We start from the raw sequence: 16,538 nt of genomic DNA on the forward strand, positions 1-16,538 counted from the left end.
ACGGTCAGTCTTCCCCATGGCGAGTCGCGGGGCCCGTTCGTTTTCAAGTATGTGTTGAAACTCACTGCTAATGTTCTTAACCTCTCGCCTATTGCAGGTCTAGTGTTCACTAAGGAACACGAGTGGATCTCCTCAGTTGCTGCTGATGGTGATCATGTGGCTACTGTCGGCATCACTAACTTTGCTCAAGACCAGATCGGCGAGTTAGTGTAAGTGCACTCTGGGAGGGTCTTGAGAGTACTTGGAAATTGTCAGGTATGTCGACTTGCCGACGGTTGGCTCGGTGTTTCACAAAGACGAAGTGCTGTGTACTCTTGAGAGCGTGAAATCGGTTGAGGAAGTGTATGGACACCAACATCACTACTTTGGAAAATGCCCATCTTTGCTCAGATTGTGCCCGGTTGCGGCTGCGGAAGTATTGGAGACAAACGTTAAGGTTGAAGACACTCCTGACTTGGTCAACTTGGACCCTGAGCATGACGGTTGGCTGGTTCGCATACATTACGAGTGGGTTCACCACAGTGGTGTCGTAGCGAGAGTGTTGGCTTTCAGGGGAGATGTAGAGGCTGATGGAAAGAACTTCTTCAGTGAGGAGGAGTATCGAAAAGGCCACAGTGTTGAAGTCTTCGAGTAAGAATATCTTTCTTCAAATTCTTTCCCAGAAGTTTACAACCAGCGTGTTGGGGTTGGCTAGCTGTTCAGAAATAATGCAATTAATAACGGTCCTGTTCTTGCTTGTGTTTGCATTGTTTTCTACGACACTTGAAAGAGCATATCTCCCTGCGCTGCCCACTGTGGTGGAGTGGCGCGTTTCCTGTTGTGTTTTCATAAAAGTAGTGGTTCTTGGACTAACAATAACGCAGCAGCGAGAATAACGAGAAGTGCGAATTCACCGATTCTATGCGCGATTCAGCGGACCCTCCAGGCCTAGCGTCGACAACACAATTGGTATCAAGAATTGTCTCTGTCTCACGCGTGCACAAGTTGGAGATTTGCTACAGCGTCACAGTTTACTCTTTGTGTTGAACATGGTACGTCTGAGTGGCTCAGCCCTTGGTTATTCATGCTAGAAGAAACGGCTGGTTGAAACGGCTCGTCACGGATTCGATCTTCACAAGATATGTGATGTACCGATCACTATGGCGTAGCGAGATTTTGTTTAGCGTTTCATATTTTATGCAAGCTGCGTGCTGTTCCCCACACAACTCTTGGTGGACAACTCGACCGACGATGGCGACATCGAAGGTGTGTGGAATGTCAGACGCCAGCACAGAGACTGGTGCGGATTTCAACGTAAGGCTTGTCATGCCTCCTTGTGGTTTTCAAGCGAGCGTTTGAGGCGATCGTCTTGATACTAGTATGATGTGTTGTCGGTGGTCATGCGAGTGGTGATGGAAGTGTAGGCATGATTGTAATTATCTACTGTTGAGGTTCGCCTCGTTATAGAGAGCTTCCTCGGTGATGGTGTTGATTATGCTCTTCTGCTCTTCAGCCAAGCTTCGATCGCCACTCGACCAGCGCTGGACATTGCCTACTCTCTGACTTCGAGGTGGACTTCATCTCTGGTTTGATCTGTGACACCGGCTACTCTCTCGTGGAGGACAGCATGACCACCACAGCTCCAATTCGAAAGAAGACCCGTACCTCTTCGGCATCCAAGGTCGACCTCAACCTCATCATACCTTCCTGTCAGAGGCGTTCATGCACTACAACTAGTAAGTCCGAGGCTACCCCAAGCAGCTCTTCAGGGTCTCGTAGTACTAGTACGCCTGAGAAGACGTCTAGACGAGGTAGAAAGAAGACTGCTGCTGTTGGTGGTGGTGCTCCTCGTGCTTCGGGTATGCCCGAGTTCGAGCGTAATGAGTACCGGAGGTTGGTCCAGCACATGGTACGCATGAACAAGGAGTTGGCTGCGCCTTTCATGAAGCCTGTCCCCAAATGGGTTCCTGGTTACTACGAGGTGATCACTATTCCAGTCGATATATCGATGATACTCAATCGGCTCGACTCTTGGTTTTACGCATCCCGTGCTGATTTCGAAGCCGACATGAGGCAGATGTTCGTCAACGCCTACACCTTCAATCAGCCCGGGTCTCTTGAGTACGAGTACGCCCTCGAGCTCCACTCTATCTTCAACACAATGATGTCGACTGCTCTTGACAAGGTATTGCAGCACCTGGCGGAAGAGCACGAGAAGGAAGTCCGATCCACCACGAGTAGTGGTCGGAAACGTAAGCGACGATCGACGTGAGAGGCTTTGAGCCTCGGCCGATATGTTATATAATGCTTGTCGACTATTTTTCTGCTCAAATCGATTGATTATTACTGGCCGGGTACCGTTGTAGGGATGAAGTTCATCCTGACGATTATTGCATATTTGTTCAATTTCGTTGTAGTATTGCTGTGGTTTTTGCAAAGCATCGTCGGACTTTAGTTGGTGAATTAAGAAGTGTTCATCGCAAATCCTAGTTCTTGTTTCGCGAGGTGGCTCATGAGGCGCCTTGGTAGATTAGATTCACTGTCAACTCCTTACTTGTGTTTAGTCGGACAATGGTACAACTGGATATGTCGCGCTCACAGCAAGGTCACATTACAGAAATTGCGACACTCGTCTTACTGGTGGAGCCGGTTCGCCTAAGATGAGTTTATAGGCCCATTGCTGCAGATATCTTCGATTGTTCTTCACCTCCACTGCCTAGGCCTATGTAGCCCATGATCGTTTGGAAGGAAGATTGCCCTTCCAGTTCTTGTTCAGGTTGGGCGATCGACTCTGTTGAATCTCTCGCATCTATTACTCGTGCGGAAGCTCCACCGGCTGCCTGATGATTTCGTACGCGACTTGGCGCTGCTGGAGCTGCATGCTTACTTCGTCACCTTCGCGCTCTGTATAATGTCGAGATGAAGGAGGCATCTGTGACCGCATTTGGTTTCTGATATCTTGCTGGTGCTCCCGAACCTGAGACATGCAGACGACGTTTATGCCCCCAGGGAACTGGGTAGTGTAATCGAGAAGCGAGCCGTTCGATCACCGCTCGACTGTGGTCTTCAAAGAGTGTGGCATTATCAAGAGAACCATTGAAGTTGGGGTCTCGAAGCAGCATTTGCCGTAAGCGTTGGAGCTCGTAGTTCCTAGGGACCAGTCATGAGGAAGCGAACTGGTCCTCAAGCTCATCCCCACAGGGTGTCCCTCTCGAAACGGATCTGGTCATTCTCAGCCTGTTGTAGGGTTATTTGCCGTTGCTGCTCTCGGAGCCGTCTTAGTATCTGAAGCATGAGCGACGTTTCAGTGATGCATGAAATAGTAAGGAGAACGTCACCCTTTTATCGCATAGTCCTGAAACGTCGGAAATCGCGTGTTGATATTCCATTGAAGTTTCGTCAATTTTTCGCGAAAGTCGCCTAAAGATGATGGCAATGCCATTCACCAATGTTCAGCCTGTACCTTTCAATCTGTTGTAGTCGTTGGAAACTATCCCAGAATTCTTGTAGACGGAGGTCTAGACCTTCCTTGAGAATCTTAATGTTAGGGTCGATACTTGATGCTCCATCCGGCAGCTGAGACGAATAGCTGTTGATATGGTATTCGATAGCAAAGTCCAACTCTCATTCGACCCTCATCGTCCATATAGGGCTCAAGCAGTACAGCAAGTCGCTCTTTATCATCGACCAGGGTGCTGTTCGCCGCAGCAATCTCTGCAAGTTGCTCTTGGTAACTACACCGGTCGAAAACATGAGAGCTTGTGATACATTCACTGAGTTACGTTCGGACGAGAGTGGCTATCTCTTCATCCCTGGTAGGTGCGGAATTCATTCCTGGATAATGTGAAGCCGTAGATGGCCGCATCGCAACGATAACACAACTGAGCTTTAACAATTCGTTCATTCGCGCCCACGATTCTTCTTGGAACCCTTTTAACTCCCAACGGATAACACAGCTGAAGTTCCCGTAGGGAGGCTCAGGAAGCAGCTAATATACCACATTGAAAGCGGTTGTCAGAAAGCTCGTGGAATGTTTTGGATGAACGTGTTCCTGTAACACGAACATCCATTGTTGTCAGTCATTTGCCCTTCAATGGCTGGGGAACGCTAACGTCAGTGAGAATCTTCTCCAGTGGATTTGAAGTATAGCGATAATAGAAAACGTCCAATCTGAGCTCACCATGGATAGCATCAGATAGATAACAGTGGGGTAAGTCCACGAACGGACCATGCGCCCAGATCCATTGCTAGAACGCACACATACTAAGTCGTGATGACTCCGTCAATTGATCGGAACGAGAGAGTTTTCTATGATTATGATGAATATATTAACGCGTATTTGGTTTCCATCGCACTCTCCAGCCCTTGACACTCTGGGACCGGCAAGGTATGTGTGAGGATCCAAGAAGATCCAGGTGGAGCTCGATGTTTCTAGTACCTATCACCTCGAATTACCTAGCATCCGAACGTGAAAAGATCATCATTGATATCTGGTTCTATGGTGTAACGGTTAGCACTCCAGACTCTGAATCTGGCGATCTGAGTTCAAATCCCGGTAGAATCTGTCGATTAGTTGTATTTGGTAAAGGGATTGTATAGTAGCCTTTTAACTCTAACCTAAACACTCAGTCTTTGAACGTACCTATAACACACCTATAGTTGATGCCGCAGATCTAGACTATACTACTAAATCTACGCATTCAAGTGGCTCTGAATACTCGTAACCTGAGCATGGCAGAAACCAAAACATTATGGGGTTTTATGGTGTAACGGTAAGCACTCCAGACTCTGAATCTGGCGATCTGGGTTCAAATCCCGGTAGAACCTCCTCATATGAAGAAGGGTCATGTAGATGTAGAGAACACTTCCCAATCATGTCCTGGACCAGGACTCCTGGTCCGGAAGTTACACGAGGTAAGGGTTTTGTCCGGAATCTAGGAATCTAGGTTAAAAAACGGTTGAATTTTCCAAATTGTTGTCATTATCCCCCCGTCGAACAAAATAATGTGTAGTACACCAACGAGCCAAGACTGATGACGAGAGCCTAGCGGCGAATTCCGTGGTATAGATGATTATTGATTTATGCTCTGAATCTAGCGACTCCCAGTCGGAGTTATACAACACGTACAAGTGCTAAACTTCCTTTCGTCTTGATTCCCTGACAATCTTTCTCAAAATCTCCAGGATTGCGACTACTTCGCAATGCAGAGGGAGCCACAACGTCTGAATCTACCGTCTCGAAAGGTTCCTCCAAACTCTCAATGTAACTTCTTTATATTACAAAGATTCCAGGGACCGAACCCCATCATATCAATCGCCACCACAATTACCTACCATTAACAGCAGTCTATATTGTATCACGTCGAAAGATTGACTAGAGAGATGACCCGACGCTAATCCGTACGTAGCCCGAATCGAGCTGCTCAGTGAACCATCCATCCTTCCCCTTCAAACTCGGAGACGTAGCACACAAGGACGTGATCTTACCCTGTACCCTGGTCGATTTTCTGTCGGCCGCTTGAGTCTCACTAGACGCGAGATAATGAGGTTCTGTGCCCGTCAGACATGACCCCTGTCTACTTCCTTCCTGCCCTCCCTCCATCTTCATGTTGGTCCAGCCAAACCACAGACTCGCATTGACAAGACAACGCGAAGTAATAGCGGAAAGAACGAGTAACTTGCGACTACTACGCATGAAGCGAGTATGCCTAAACATGTGCTAGCTCGTGACGTGTACCTGAGCGCTGTTTCTTGTGAATATCGATGGGAGCTCATCTCGACATTCCCGTTCGGCTATTCAGAAGAGTTCCTATGCCGAGTTAGACACAGAGATTGTCACGTGATGAGCACCAGGTGGGTCTGCGTGGGCAAATCATGATTCGGCTCATAGACACACAGACACCATGCAGATCACTTGCATAGTCTACACCACCCTGCTAGAAATGGTAAGACTACTTCATGATGATTATGCCCGCATATCTTCTTCGTTCACTTTCTTTAAGGAATACGTAACGGTTCAATGCTTGCTTACAAGATTGGATAGTAGCACTCTGTCAGGAGCCCTTACCGGTTTAGGTCCGCTCATTGTTTTCGAGAATCCCCTGGGGGGAAATGCCAAGCTCTAAACATTCCCCAAGCGCGACGAGCGGAAAGGATTGCAATAAAATTGCAAGAAACCCCAAAATGAGCCTTTCCAAGAAATCTGCGCTTAGCGAAATCGATCAGTCGATCGATCGGCCCTCGTAGAAGGCAGGTACCGAGACCAACGTCTGAGGGGACTTGGTAATAAGGGTATACGGTGGCTGTCATCCTCTACGCTCATGTTGTTGGTCTACGCGTTGTAGTAGCTGCTTTTCAATGCCGTTGGAATGTATTCTGATCATTGTCATGGCGGTGTCTGCTTACTGTGACGATGTTGATGATGTTGTTGTTCAGGAACCATGCAAATATTCGTGAAGACCCTAACCGGCAAGACCATCACTCTTGATGTCGAGGCCGCCGACACCATCGAGGCTGTCAAAGCTAAGATCCAAGACAAGGAGGGTAATTTCACGTACCTCTTTTCATGACGTACTATAACTACTACTATTTTAGGAATCCCTCCGGATCAGCAGCGTTTGATCTTCGCTGGCAAGCAGCTCGAGGATGGCCGCACTCTCTCTGACTACAACATCCAGAAGGGTGAGAATCTTTCATGCCGTTGCTCAGGGCATTTCGCTTCCTTTCAGAATCTACTCTTCATCTCGTTCTCCGTCTTCGTGGTGGTGTTATCGAGCCCTCCCTAGCCGTCTTGGCTAGGAAGTACAACTGCGACAAGATGATTTGCCGTAAATGCTACGCTCGTCTCCCCCCTCGTGCGGTGAACTGCCGTAAGAAGAAGTGTGGTCACTCCAATCAGTTGCGCCCCAAGAAGAAGCTGCGATAAGACCCTCATTGTCGCTGCCGACGTAGTCTAGATGCCGTAACAGCTGTCGTTTTGGCGTTGGTTATTAACATCCGGATGGCGCTGGTTCCCCTTGCCCGCTGGTTTTGAGGACATATTCTAGTGTTGTGTTGTATTCTAGCAAATGAGGCTCTTCGAGAGGTAGAATAAGTGGTAACGCAATCGCGAGAATTTCATGTGCTCGAGGAAGAATAAGATTTTTGAGACTTTGTAGATGTATACCTCCTACTCTTTTGCTATCGTATATACGATTTTGATTGTGATTCGTTTGCCGGAACCGGACTGGTCCATGAGGGAGATTAGGCGATCAAACGAGGGTCGCTCTCAGATGAGGCACTCGCTGTAAGGTGAATCCAGCAGTCTCAAGAAGCATTACGTTGACACGGTTATCGGAGTCACCGAGGTTCTCGTCGAAACAAGTCGGGCTCTGAGGAAGTAGGGACCATCTTTCACGATGAAGCTACAGGAGAGTGCTGGTAGCCATCGATGAGCCATCGTTTGAGCGTATCGTATGAGTTTCCCGAGACAGTACACTAACTGTCACAGGTAGCGTACTGTCTAAAATAATCACAGTGATTATTTTCTGGTTAATACCGATATTTCTCGCCGCTCTCGACGCAGATCTTGCGTAAAATCGAGCTCTTCATATTGCCCTTGTGGAACAAATTGTGAAGTGATCTCAACACGTCTACAATTCTCATCACAAATTCGTGTTTCTCCCCCGTGTTGCGGCTCACGAACGCCAATCTAGGAGCGCTGAACGAACCAGAAGGTGACACATGCTCGGAGCTAGTACAACTGGATTGATACTTCTCACTTACCGACAGCAGTTTGAGCCTCAAATTTTGAGGGGAGACGCAGACACCTAGTGACGAGAAGTAGACGAATAGTGGTCTGCCAAGCTCCCTATGGAGACTGCCATCAGTACGGCTGTTCCTACTTCCTCCATAGTAGTGCTCCAGCCCGAACACCAACACTTCTATGAGCCCGATGCACTACAGATGACGATAGGCTTATGTTCGGAATCCGAACTCCGGATTCGCTTGAATTTTCACACTCACATCAATATGCTTTCCTGATATCATCGTACCCAGAGCTGATCGCTCTATCGTCCAATAGTTGCGCGCTGTGGACTCTGTGTGCCCAATCTGTCTCCCCCTGGTAGGCTATGGCTAGCATGAAGTTTTCCTAAGGTAGTTGTTATGCTGTTGGTGTATTCAGTCTCTTCCTCCGGTTACTATTACAAGTCAATGTCAACGGGATCTGTGGTGTGACACCACCGCTTGAGCCCTTCGACACCTCGACAGTGATCAGAGCCAGCTCATGCCTTGTAGAGCATATAACACAGATGAGCACATACTTTGCTCACCAAAGTTTGGTGTCACTCGAAGAGAGCCTGTGGAGTATCCGAATGTGTAGGCTGTGATTCTTTGGATACGGAGAATTCCTCAGAGGAATTTCCTTTGCAACTCGTATGGAAAATCAAGACTACTGTCGGCAAAGCTCGCACAGAAAGGCAGTCGATGATTGCATCGCACCACTGAGATGAACTCGTCGATAGCACTTTCTTCTTCAGATGGACAACAAGTTACCACAAGCGGATCGTTATCTCCTCTGACTATACATCGATCTTCGCATGCATCTTGTGTATGCAGTTTTGCCCTCATTAATGCATGGTTAAAAGAGACCGGTGCATATCGTCATCTCGATCACTAGTCCATCTATTTCCGTCCCACCCGACTGATCATACCGATTCATGCGTGCCGTCTTGCGCATCAATCTCAAAGACGAAAACTCAGCACCGCAACGCAAAACCCATGAGAATCTCCAGACTGCTTTTCACTAGATGGTATTGAGATATGCTACATATTAACAGATCAGTGTAGACAAAAGTAAACGTCGAGTTAGCAGATTGATGTTAATAAACTTGGCTTCTACACAAGAGTTTCTCATACCAACTTTCCCCCAAATCATCACGACGAGGTGAATTCGCGCCCTCCGTCACTGTGAAAAAATGTAAATGAACGTGGGGGAACCGTCAGCGTCACGCGCCACGAAATACAATCTACCAGCGATACTTGGCAACAAGCCGAATAGCCACATAGTGTGCCGTCATGATGTTGCCTTTGTATACCGATGCCCAATCCTCCCGCTTGTTCTCCATAGCATACCGTAAAGTACTGCGCTTAATCTGGATGCCATGATTGTAGATCGCTGTGGCTAGACACACACCAGCCGTCAGCATAGTGCCTGCGGCAATGAAAATGCAACTACGACGATGACAATAATTTATGCGATAAATACAAAACAATTTCTGCTCATTCACGAGGGGCTTTCTCTTCCGAAAACACAATATGATAACCACTTATTCTTTCCCTTTTTCGAAGGCTTCTTTTTCGGGTGTCGGAGAACTTGGTGATAGAGTCTTTGAGATACGTGACTGATTATTGTTGGAAAGTATGCATATGGTAAACTGCATGTGTCAGTGGCAATATGGAAATTCTGAGGAAATTTTGAAAAAATTCTTATTGGTTTCTCAACACCTCTACCGCAATTCGTAAATAAACTCCTATAAGCACTGAGAAAACCGGTGAGCTCAGTTTTACTTTTACACACGAAAGTATCCTCTCAAGAGCGAGTCCACATTACTACCAGCTGTTCGGTATTTTCCTTTCCTAAACGCGAATATCGACAGTCCCAGCGTGCTGATACCTATGCACCACATCCCTCACTGCCCAGCTGCGAACTCGGACTTACCAGCCACAACAGAAGTCGACGGGGCAGCTACCATCCACATAGCATGGCTGATCGGAGGCGGCATATCCGGTCTTATCACTGGATGGGCCTTCTTATACCTACCAACAATGCATCGCTCCGCCTTTTATCACCGAATTATATTACTGGATAATGGCCGCCGCAGTCCTGCGATCGATGCGAACACTCGGAAGTCCTGTGAATGCTGTCGGGAGTTCACGACTCGTCCCGACCTTCAACACCATCTGTCCAGTGGAAGCTTCGCCGTTCCGCTGCTGAGTCGTTGATAACCAACGTGGTACTGGCAACTACAAGAACATCTCTCACTCACTGAGTAGTCATTACTCTACTACCCGATCTCGAATGTTCTCCACTGGGTTGGGCAAGAGGTGCCTTTGAACTACCAAGGGCAGATGATGGGCCAAACCAGGTTGTAGCATTTGCTCGACGAAACCCTAAAAGGACAATAAGGAAGAAATTCAATTGCAGCAAGACTCACATCGTCCATTTGCTCGAGAATTTGACGGGTGGTCTTTTCGGAGAGCCCCTTGAAGCCAGCCAGGAGGAACAGCCGAGACCACAACCTGAGCGTCGATCACACCGTAGCTCGTTGAGGATTTCCGAAGGCTCACCTGGAGAGCCGAGCGATGGTGTTTTGGTCGAAGAAAATGTCAAAGACGCTCGTGTGCAGAAGTAGTCTTTGGATGCGCGGTGGTAGGTACTCGAGCAAGCCATGTTGACGAACCTTATCGAGATAGAGTAATGTACGTGGGCAGTGTACTCGGGGATACCTTGCAGTAGAATCCGAGGCCTACTAACACTGTACCGACGAGAATCGCTATCAGATGTGGGCATTGATTGAGCACCTGAATGGAGGGCTGTAGAATTGAACTCGGATGTCGGGTACGATAACCCACACCTTTAACCGCTCAACCACAGACTCTTACCTGCATGGTGAGGCCAGCCAAACCCACGATGAGGATGCAGAAGCCGATCCACACCACGAGCGTCCAATCATCCACGTTTACCATAGGCAAGGGCTGCCGATTGACAGACGACAAAGCCACAGTGCTAGGTGTTGCGTTAGCTCTCGATGCTAGCGTCCGATGTGGTTGCTGAGCTATACGATCGACACCTACAATACCAAGCTCCTCACAGAGAAAACATAGACATAGACTAGCCCCTAGTAATTCTGATGTCGTGTTTAACCATTGATAGCAACTCAGAAAAGGAGAGCTATTGCACACTATACAGTGATTCTCCTTATGATCATCGATCATAAAGTCCGAGAGCACACCACATAGTACCTGTATTATCCTGGCGCCCTAAGATTCTCTTGATGCGTAGCGGTACTCGAGCCAATGGTTGAATGACGTATTTCCGTAGTGATATGCCTTCTTCTCTTAAAGTCGGCATGTTTTATTAAGACTCAACTACTGGGTTAGCACGTGTTCATAAGATAACGATGAACATCTTCGATACGGCTTCTCACGGTGACCCTTCATGTTAAAAGCCCATCGATGCAGTCGCTAGAGTCGACCGCACGTACCCCACGACTCCACTTGTAGTTTTCCGGAACTTGCGTTCAGGGGCGCAGGTTCGATCCCGGCCTTGGGCGTTTTTCTGGTGGTCAGCCGGCGCCGTCCCGGAATCATCGGGCTCGCCCCAGTTACTGTCCATCCGCATGGGCAGCGTAACGTTTTTTGACCGTTCACGTTACGGCGTGCGTATCGTAAGCAGTTTACGGTTATGAAAAGGTACGGAAAGGCCTTACGACTTTACGGTTGGTGCTGAACTGCCTTTTAAGAATTGTGGCGGAAAGATTCGCTGTAATGCACTCCACGATAGCTCAAATAGCTGTTAAACTCATCTCTCGTGGCTCGGATTCAACCGAGCCGCTGAGAGAGTAACATTTGGTTTCGCATTTGCCACTCGTCTCCTCTGCAAATTCCGTCCGTCTCACTCCCAGACTGGCCCGGAACTGCCAAGCCGGCCTCGTCCACGGATTCACATTCACATGAAATAGATTTAGGCGACTTAAATGATCAATCCTCGCTTCGTCCTCTGCATCTCCGTAAGACCTGTTACGGCGCCGTAATTTTACGGTACGGGGCTTGAAGCGTAACCGTAAAAGTGAACCGTAACGGTCCGTAATGTAATTCTGCCCATCTATACCCCTAATTTATCCTCCTCGCCCCTTCCACGATCCCTTCTGCCTTATCCAGCTTATAGTCGAGGATCACACGTGTGGCATATTGATTACAGCGATTTGAACCTTAAACAGCGTAGCGTTGCATTGGTGGGGCCTCTGTTCGAGCCCTGGAGCAATTGCTTTAATCCCTGTCTCTGGATTCGAGGATATGAATAACTTAGCTAACTGCGCCGTAAGTGTCTCTCAGTTTTTATTGTAGGCTGCTTGTTTCTATGGCTCACATGTTGTGTGCCCACCACGTAGTCCCAATGGGAAGGCTATCGGACTAGCATGATTATAACAGACTTTGTGGACTTCACCTGACTTTGTAACGATGTCTTAAAGTGGGTAAGTTTCAGTTTGGAGGCAACGATTAATCCCCACGCCACGGTGTTTGCGAATCGGCAGGTCACGGGAATATTATCTCCGAAATATACAAATCGTCATGTTGGGTTGTTCAACGATGCCGGGATGTTGATTCCGTTCGACTGCCTCTCCCTTCATGTAATGCTGAACATGTTTTTGTGGCTGCGGTCGAAGTCTTAGGAACATTTCTATTGGTCGAGCCATGGCTGAGCCAGTTTGGCTCAGAGACGAAGCATCCGAACAGCTTGTATTTCTCGAGTCGTTACGGTGTTCATCGGGGAAAAGTTTACAACCATTTGGCGGTCGTATGGGACATATATACAATACACTTCTACCCAAACAAAACCAAACGACTGTGCACCAAGACCGTTTTCGAGCTGTACGGCTTCTGTACGGCTGCTGTACGGCTGCTGTACGGCTTCTGTACGGCTGCTGTACGGCTTCTGTACGGCTGCTGTACGGCTTCTGTACGGCTGCTGTACGGCTGCTGTACGGCTGCTGTACGGCTTCTGTACGGCTGCTGTACGGCTTCTGTACGGCTGCTGTACGGCTTCTGTACGGCTGCTGTACGGCTTCTGTACGGCTTCTGTACGGCTGCTGTACGGCTTCTGTACGGCTGCTGTACGGGTGCTGTACGGCTTCTGTACGGCTGCTGTACGGCTTCTGTACGGCTTCTGTACGGCTGCTGTACGGCTTCTGTACGGCTGCTGTACGGCTTCTGTACGGCTGCTGTACGGCTGCTGTACGGCTTCTGTACGGCTGCTGTACGGCTGCTGTACGGCTGCTGTGCGGCTTTTGTGCGGCTGCTGTGCGGCTGCTGTTCGGGTTTTTGGTTTTCGTCAATAACAGCTCAGCCGCGGATAACAGCTCGGGTTTCGTTCCACGATGATATCCATCGCACGCCCGAGAAAAGCTCAGGTTAGTCTCAGTCACATCGACAAGCTCCAGGCGTTATTATTCTGGTTTGGCCTCACGCCACTCATCTCTTTCCCCATTCTGCAGCTGCCCGGGAGATTTCTCTTCTCATGCATCCCTTCTCACTTGGCTATCACCCAGTAAGTTAGGTGTCCGCAATCTGTCGCCGTGATTCCAGCTGCTACCATCCACGTGTGGAAGGCTCATAAGGCGCTGCATCAGGCCAGCAGTGCCGCAATTTGCTTTCGAACTACCGAATTCCCGGCACCTTGGGAGGCGTGTTGATGTCCGGTTCGGCTATATATGTTGCTTCACAGTCTTGTTTATTGTGATCAAACTCACCACAATGAACTCAAGGCCTCTCGTGGTGAAGGTGAGACACGAAGAGTGCATATGGCGATTAAAGGTTCCGACAGAAGAGGTGTCATACAATAAAGTGAGGGAAGTTGTGGAGAAGATGGTATCACTTGAGCAAGGTCGCATTATCAGGTGAGCCTCGAGCGATCCCATAGGATTTGCTCGTCTGCATTCATGGTTGTAAGTAGGTATAAGGACGATGAAGGCGATATGTGCGTCTTGACACCAGAGACCTTCGACGATGCTCTTGAGGTCTCTCAGAGAAGCAACGGCCTTATTCGCCTCGATGTGGTAGTGGAGAACGGGCGGCTCTCGTGAGAAATGTGGGAAAATATGCACATAGTCAACTGCATGTGTTGATGACAATGTGGAGGAATATATGTTCGCTCTCCCCAGCTGAACTCAGACTCTCCTCATTGATTATACAAGTTTAGAGAAATGCTCAGTAAGTAACAAGAATTTCCAAAAATCACCTCATACTATCACTGACACATGTGCATATTTTCCCGCATACTGTTCGTAGGAAGGGCCTTTTCAGGTTAATCCGCGTTCGTTCGAACCAAACCCTGTGCCCTCGGCTGCAGAGGAGCACGCCTTACCGTACCATATGTCTCTTTCTCGTCATAAACAACAGTCGTCCTTTACCTCACGGAGCAGTCCACAGATTTCTTCTACCGCCGAGAGCAGGAGACAAAGCAGAGATTCTCCTGCTCATGCTGTCTCGAGAACTTGGGGTCCCTTCGAGCGCTCTTCAGAAGCCTCTCAGCTCGCAGCTCAGCCCCCCCTCTTTTCTGGTCCAGCCAACCCCTACCCTACCGTTCCCGCTACCACGACGCCTCACGTGAATGGCATCGATAGCAAGGAAAAGCCTTGCGACCAAAGTGTTGGTGTGGTCCAACCTATGTTGCCGAAGTCGAGTGACAGAATATACGCGCCTAAGCCGGTGCTTAGGACGTTCCTCCGCCTCAACGAGATGAACATGCTTACTCCCAGAATGATCACCTCGGTAGTAGTAGAAGTGTCGGGTGCTGGGATTGAACCTGAGGCCTTCGCCAGGTCACAGTGTCGTTTATACCACTCATGATACAGCGATGCAGTCGTCATACGGATAGATTATCCCACTATGTGCGCAATGACTATGAGCGTATGAGGCCTACTCTGCAGGTGGGCGTCCCGCCGATTTGACGGAGGTGTGGTATGCATGCTTTGTCACCTCAGAGTATGCTGTTGGCGATAACCCATATACGAGAGCTTCACGAGTTCATGCCGCTGCTACAAGCGGTGGTGAACTCTGGTCCCAACACGCCTGAAATCACCGAGTTTGGTCAATGGTTCGTTGGCCTCCTCAAGTCCTTTTCAACGCTATGCTTCGACACTCAGGTTCAGGTGAGTTGAATATGTCCTCAACAACCACAGAGACCTAAGTTAACCTTTCCTCATTCACAGGTGTTGCTGGTGGTAGCTCCTTCGTGGATACCGTGCTTCCGAGCGGCCGTTCGACTCGGCCACTTTGATGTACCGCCTACTCCTATACAGCAAGTTACCCATCATGGTGAGCTGCGGTGACTCTCTTGTCTCTGCCTAAGGGATGATATTGATAGGTGTGGACTGTGATGGCTGTGGTACGAAGCCTATAGTAGGGCCCCGCTTCAAATGTCAAGTGTGCGACTACGACCTCTGTGGCGAATGCTACCCCTTCAAGAGCACTCTTCACGCTGAGCTACACGATTTCGTATGTGTCTTGCGCTCAGGCCGAGATTCTACTGTGAGGGCGAGAAAGTTGTGTATTCCCGATATCACTGTTTCTCTTCAGAAGGACACTTTGTCATCGGACTTATCGACCCCAGCATTGTCAGCCTATGTATCTTCACTGGAACGGCAAGCATCAGCGGGGAGGGAGCGAGCTCAGGGTTTCAACTGAATGAAGGAGGCGGTGTGCACATCTGTCATTCGCTCGAGCTAGCTGCGGTTGGTCGTTTCGTATCTACTCCTACCATAATTTTTTTACTTTTATCGTTATTCACGTTGGTGATAATACAATGGGTTTGTGGGCGTAAGAAAAGTGTACTCGTTCGCCGTTCATGAGCAGTAGAGATTCTCATCGGCTTCTTCGCCTTTCTTTTTGGTCGTCAATTTGGTAAGCTACTCTAGGGTTTCCGACTCGTATTTACTCATGTATTTATTTGTTTCACCCCGTCTCTTTCGCTCTCATCGCGGTAGTGCTGAATAGTAGAAGTTTTTTGGGGGTTGTCGTTCACGCCCAGAGAGACCGTGGTCACATGAACGGTCAGTTGAGAGGCCGGGTAGCCTGGCAGAAACTTCGTCTAAGTCGAGAGTATCGTCTGTGTTGAGTTATGATTCTAACGGTGGTTATGAGATCTGAGATAGACCAAGCTCAGGCCGTGTGAGAGCTGATTCCATGCTAAGCACCCAGGTTCGATCCCGGCAGATTGCATGTGGAATTTCGTCGATTCATCATGAATGAATCCAATGTACAGGAACCCTCTTCTAACTTGGTTGTGAATTCCGGCGCAAGGAGTAGGGCAAGGCCTGAGGGTCAGTTGTTGCGGCCTCCTTTGCTAGAGACTGTGTGGCCGCTACCACCCCGGTAGGCCGACCATCTCCCGAACCGGGGATCCGATATTTGGCCGGATGCTCTACAGCTCGGTGAAGATACGAAGGACTTCCTGGCAGTGTATTCCCTGTTGTCTTGCACGATGAGTCCAATAAATCACCTCCCTACTGTTTGTACTACTATCCTCGAACCTATAAGAGCTCTATAAGCTGTCACTAGGCTGTACAACGGCAGTTCGTTTGATGGCATCCCCTCGGAATCCGCTCAGTTGGCTGGCAAACCGAAGTCGCTACTTCAGAGTAGCTCCGCCTCTACAACCACTGCTATCGGTGAGCCCCCTCACCGAGGTTTCAACGGAGTGAAGAGTTTTCACTGAAAACTTTAACTCACCTAGAAGAAGTATCAGTACCACTGTTATACAATAGGAATGTGATATAGTGCACAATATGCACTGCATA

The 16,538-nt window shown here is 48.7% G+C and overlaps 6 protein-coding genes and 2 non-coding genes across 8 annotated transcripts; 7 read left to right on the plus strand and 1 right to left on the minus strand.

The window, feature by feature from the left end:
- Positions 1-16: 16 nt before the first annotated feature.
- Pmar_PMAR002883 (glycine cleavage system H protein, putative) lies at positions 17-634 on the plus strand (the record flags this gene model as incomplete). The annotated part of the gene is made up of 5 exons (XM_002768052.1): positions 17-47; positions 98-209; positions 256-342; positions 391-507; positions 553-634. The coding sequence occupies 5 exons, from the start codon at positions 17-19 to the stop codon at positions 632-634; spliced, it is 429 nt and encodes a 142-aa protein (XP_002768098.1).
- A 564-nt stretch (positions 635-1,198) lies between these two features.
- Pmar_PMAR002884 (bromodomain-containing protein, putative) lies at positions 1,199-2,251 on the plus strand (the record flags this gene model as incomplete). Its single annotated transcript, XM_002768053.1, has 2 exons — positions 1,199-1,293; positions 1,493-2,251. The coding sequence occupies exons 1-2, from the start codon at positions 1,231-1,233 to the stop codon at positions 2,249-2,251; spliced, it is 822 nt and encodes a 273-aa protein (XP_002768099.1). The 5' UTR covers positions 1,199-1,230.
- Positions 2,252-4,471: 2,220 nt separating this feature from the next.
- On the plus strand, positions 4,472-4,543 carry Pmar_PMAR002885. The gene has a single exon. It is a non-coding gene; the product is annotated as a tRNA-Gln (tRNA).
- A 191-nt stretch (positions 4,544-4,734) lies between these two features.
- On the plus strand, positions 4,735-4,806 carry Pmar_PMAR002886. Its single transcript has one exon. It is a non-coding gene; the product is annotated as a tRNA-Gln (tRNA).
- A 1,417-nt stretch (positions 4,807-6,223) lies between these two features.
- On the plus strand, positions 6,224-7,016 carry Pmar_PMAR002887 (ubiquitin, putative; the record flags this gene model as incomplete). The annotated part of the gene is made up of 4 exons (XM_002768054.1): positions 6,224-6,261; positions 6,415-6,522; positions 6,574-6,660; positions 6,708-7,016. Coding segments are annotated over 4 exons (429 nt in total), but the record flags the coding sequence as incomplete, so codon positions are not given.
- A 1,971-nt stretch (positions 7,017-8,987) lies between these two features.
- Pmar_PMAR002888 (hypothetical protein) lies at positions 8,988-11,092 on the minus strand (the record flags this gene model as incomplete). Its single annotated transcript, XM_002768055.1, has 9 exons — positions 8,988-9,172; positions 9,575-9,634; positions 9,680-9,777; positions 9,824-9,984; positions 10,030-10,131; positions 10,176-10,260; positions 10,309-10,421; positions 10,624-10,811; positions 10,984-11,092. The coding sequence occupies 9 exons, from the start codon at positions 11,090-11,092 to the stop codon at positions 8,988-8,990; spliced, it is 1,101 nt and encodes a 366-aa protein (XP_002768101.1).
- A 1,448-nt stretch (positions 11,093-12,540) lies between these two features.
- Positions 12,541-13,122, plus strand: Pmar_PMAR002889 (hypothetical protein; the record flags this gene model as incomplete). Its single annotated transcript, XM_002768056.1, has 1 exon — positions 12,541-13,122. The coding sequence occupies one exon, from the start codon at positions 12,541-12,543 to the stop codon at positions 13,120-13,122; it is 582 nt and encodes a 193-aa protein (XP_002768102.1).
- Positions 13,123-13,454: 332 nt separating this feature from the next.
- Pmar_PMAR002890 (hypothetical protein) lies at positions 13,455-15,840 on the plus strand. Its single transcript, XM_002768057.1, has 8 exons — positions 13,455-13,637; positions 13,694-13,796; positions 14,044-14,511; positions 14,562-14,669; positions 14,724-14,891; positions 14,952-15,057; positions 15,107-15,270; positions 15,319-15,840. The coding sequence occupies exons 1-8, from the start codon at positions 13,495-13,497 to the stop codon at positions 15,424-15,426; spliced, it is 1,368 nt and encodes a 455-aa protein (XP_002768103.1). The 5' UTR covers positions 13,455-13,494; the 3' UTR covers positions 15,427-15,840.
- Positions 15,841-16,538: the final 698 nt, after the last annotated feature.

This window comes from Perkinsus marinus (genome assembly GCF_000006405.1).
Source record: "Perkinsus marinus ATCC 50983 genomic scaffold scf_1104296969090, whole genome shotgun sequence".
In the NCBI taxonomy this organism is placed as follows: Eukaryota; Perkinsozoa; order Perkinsida; family Perkinsidae; genus Perkinsus; species Perkinsus marinus.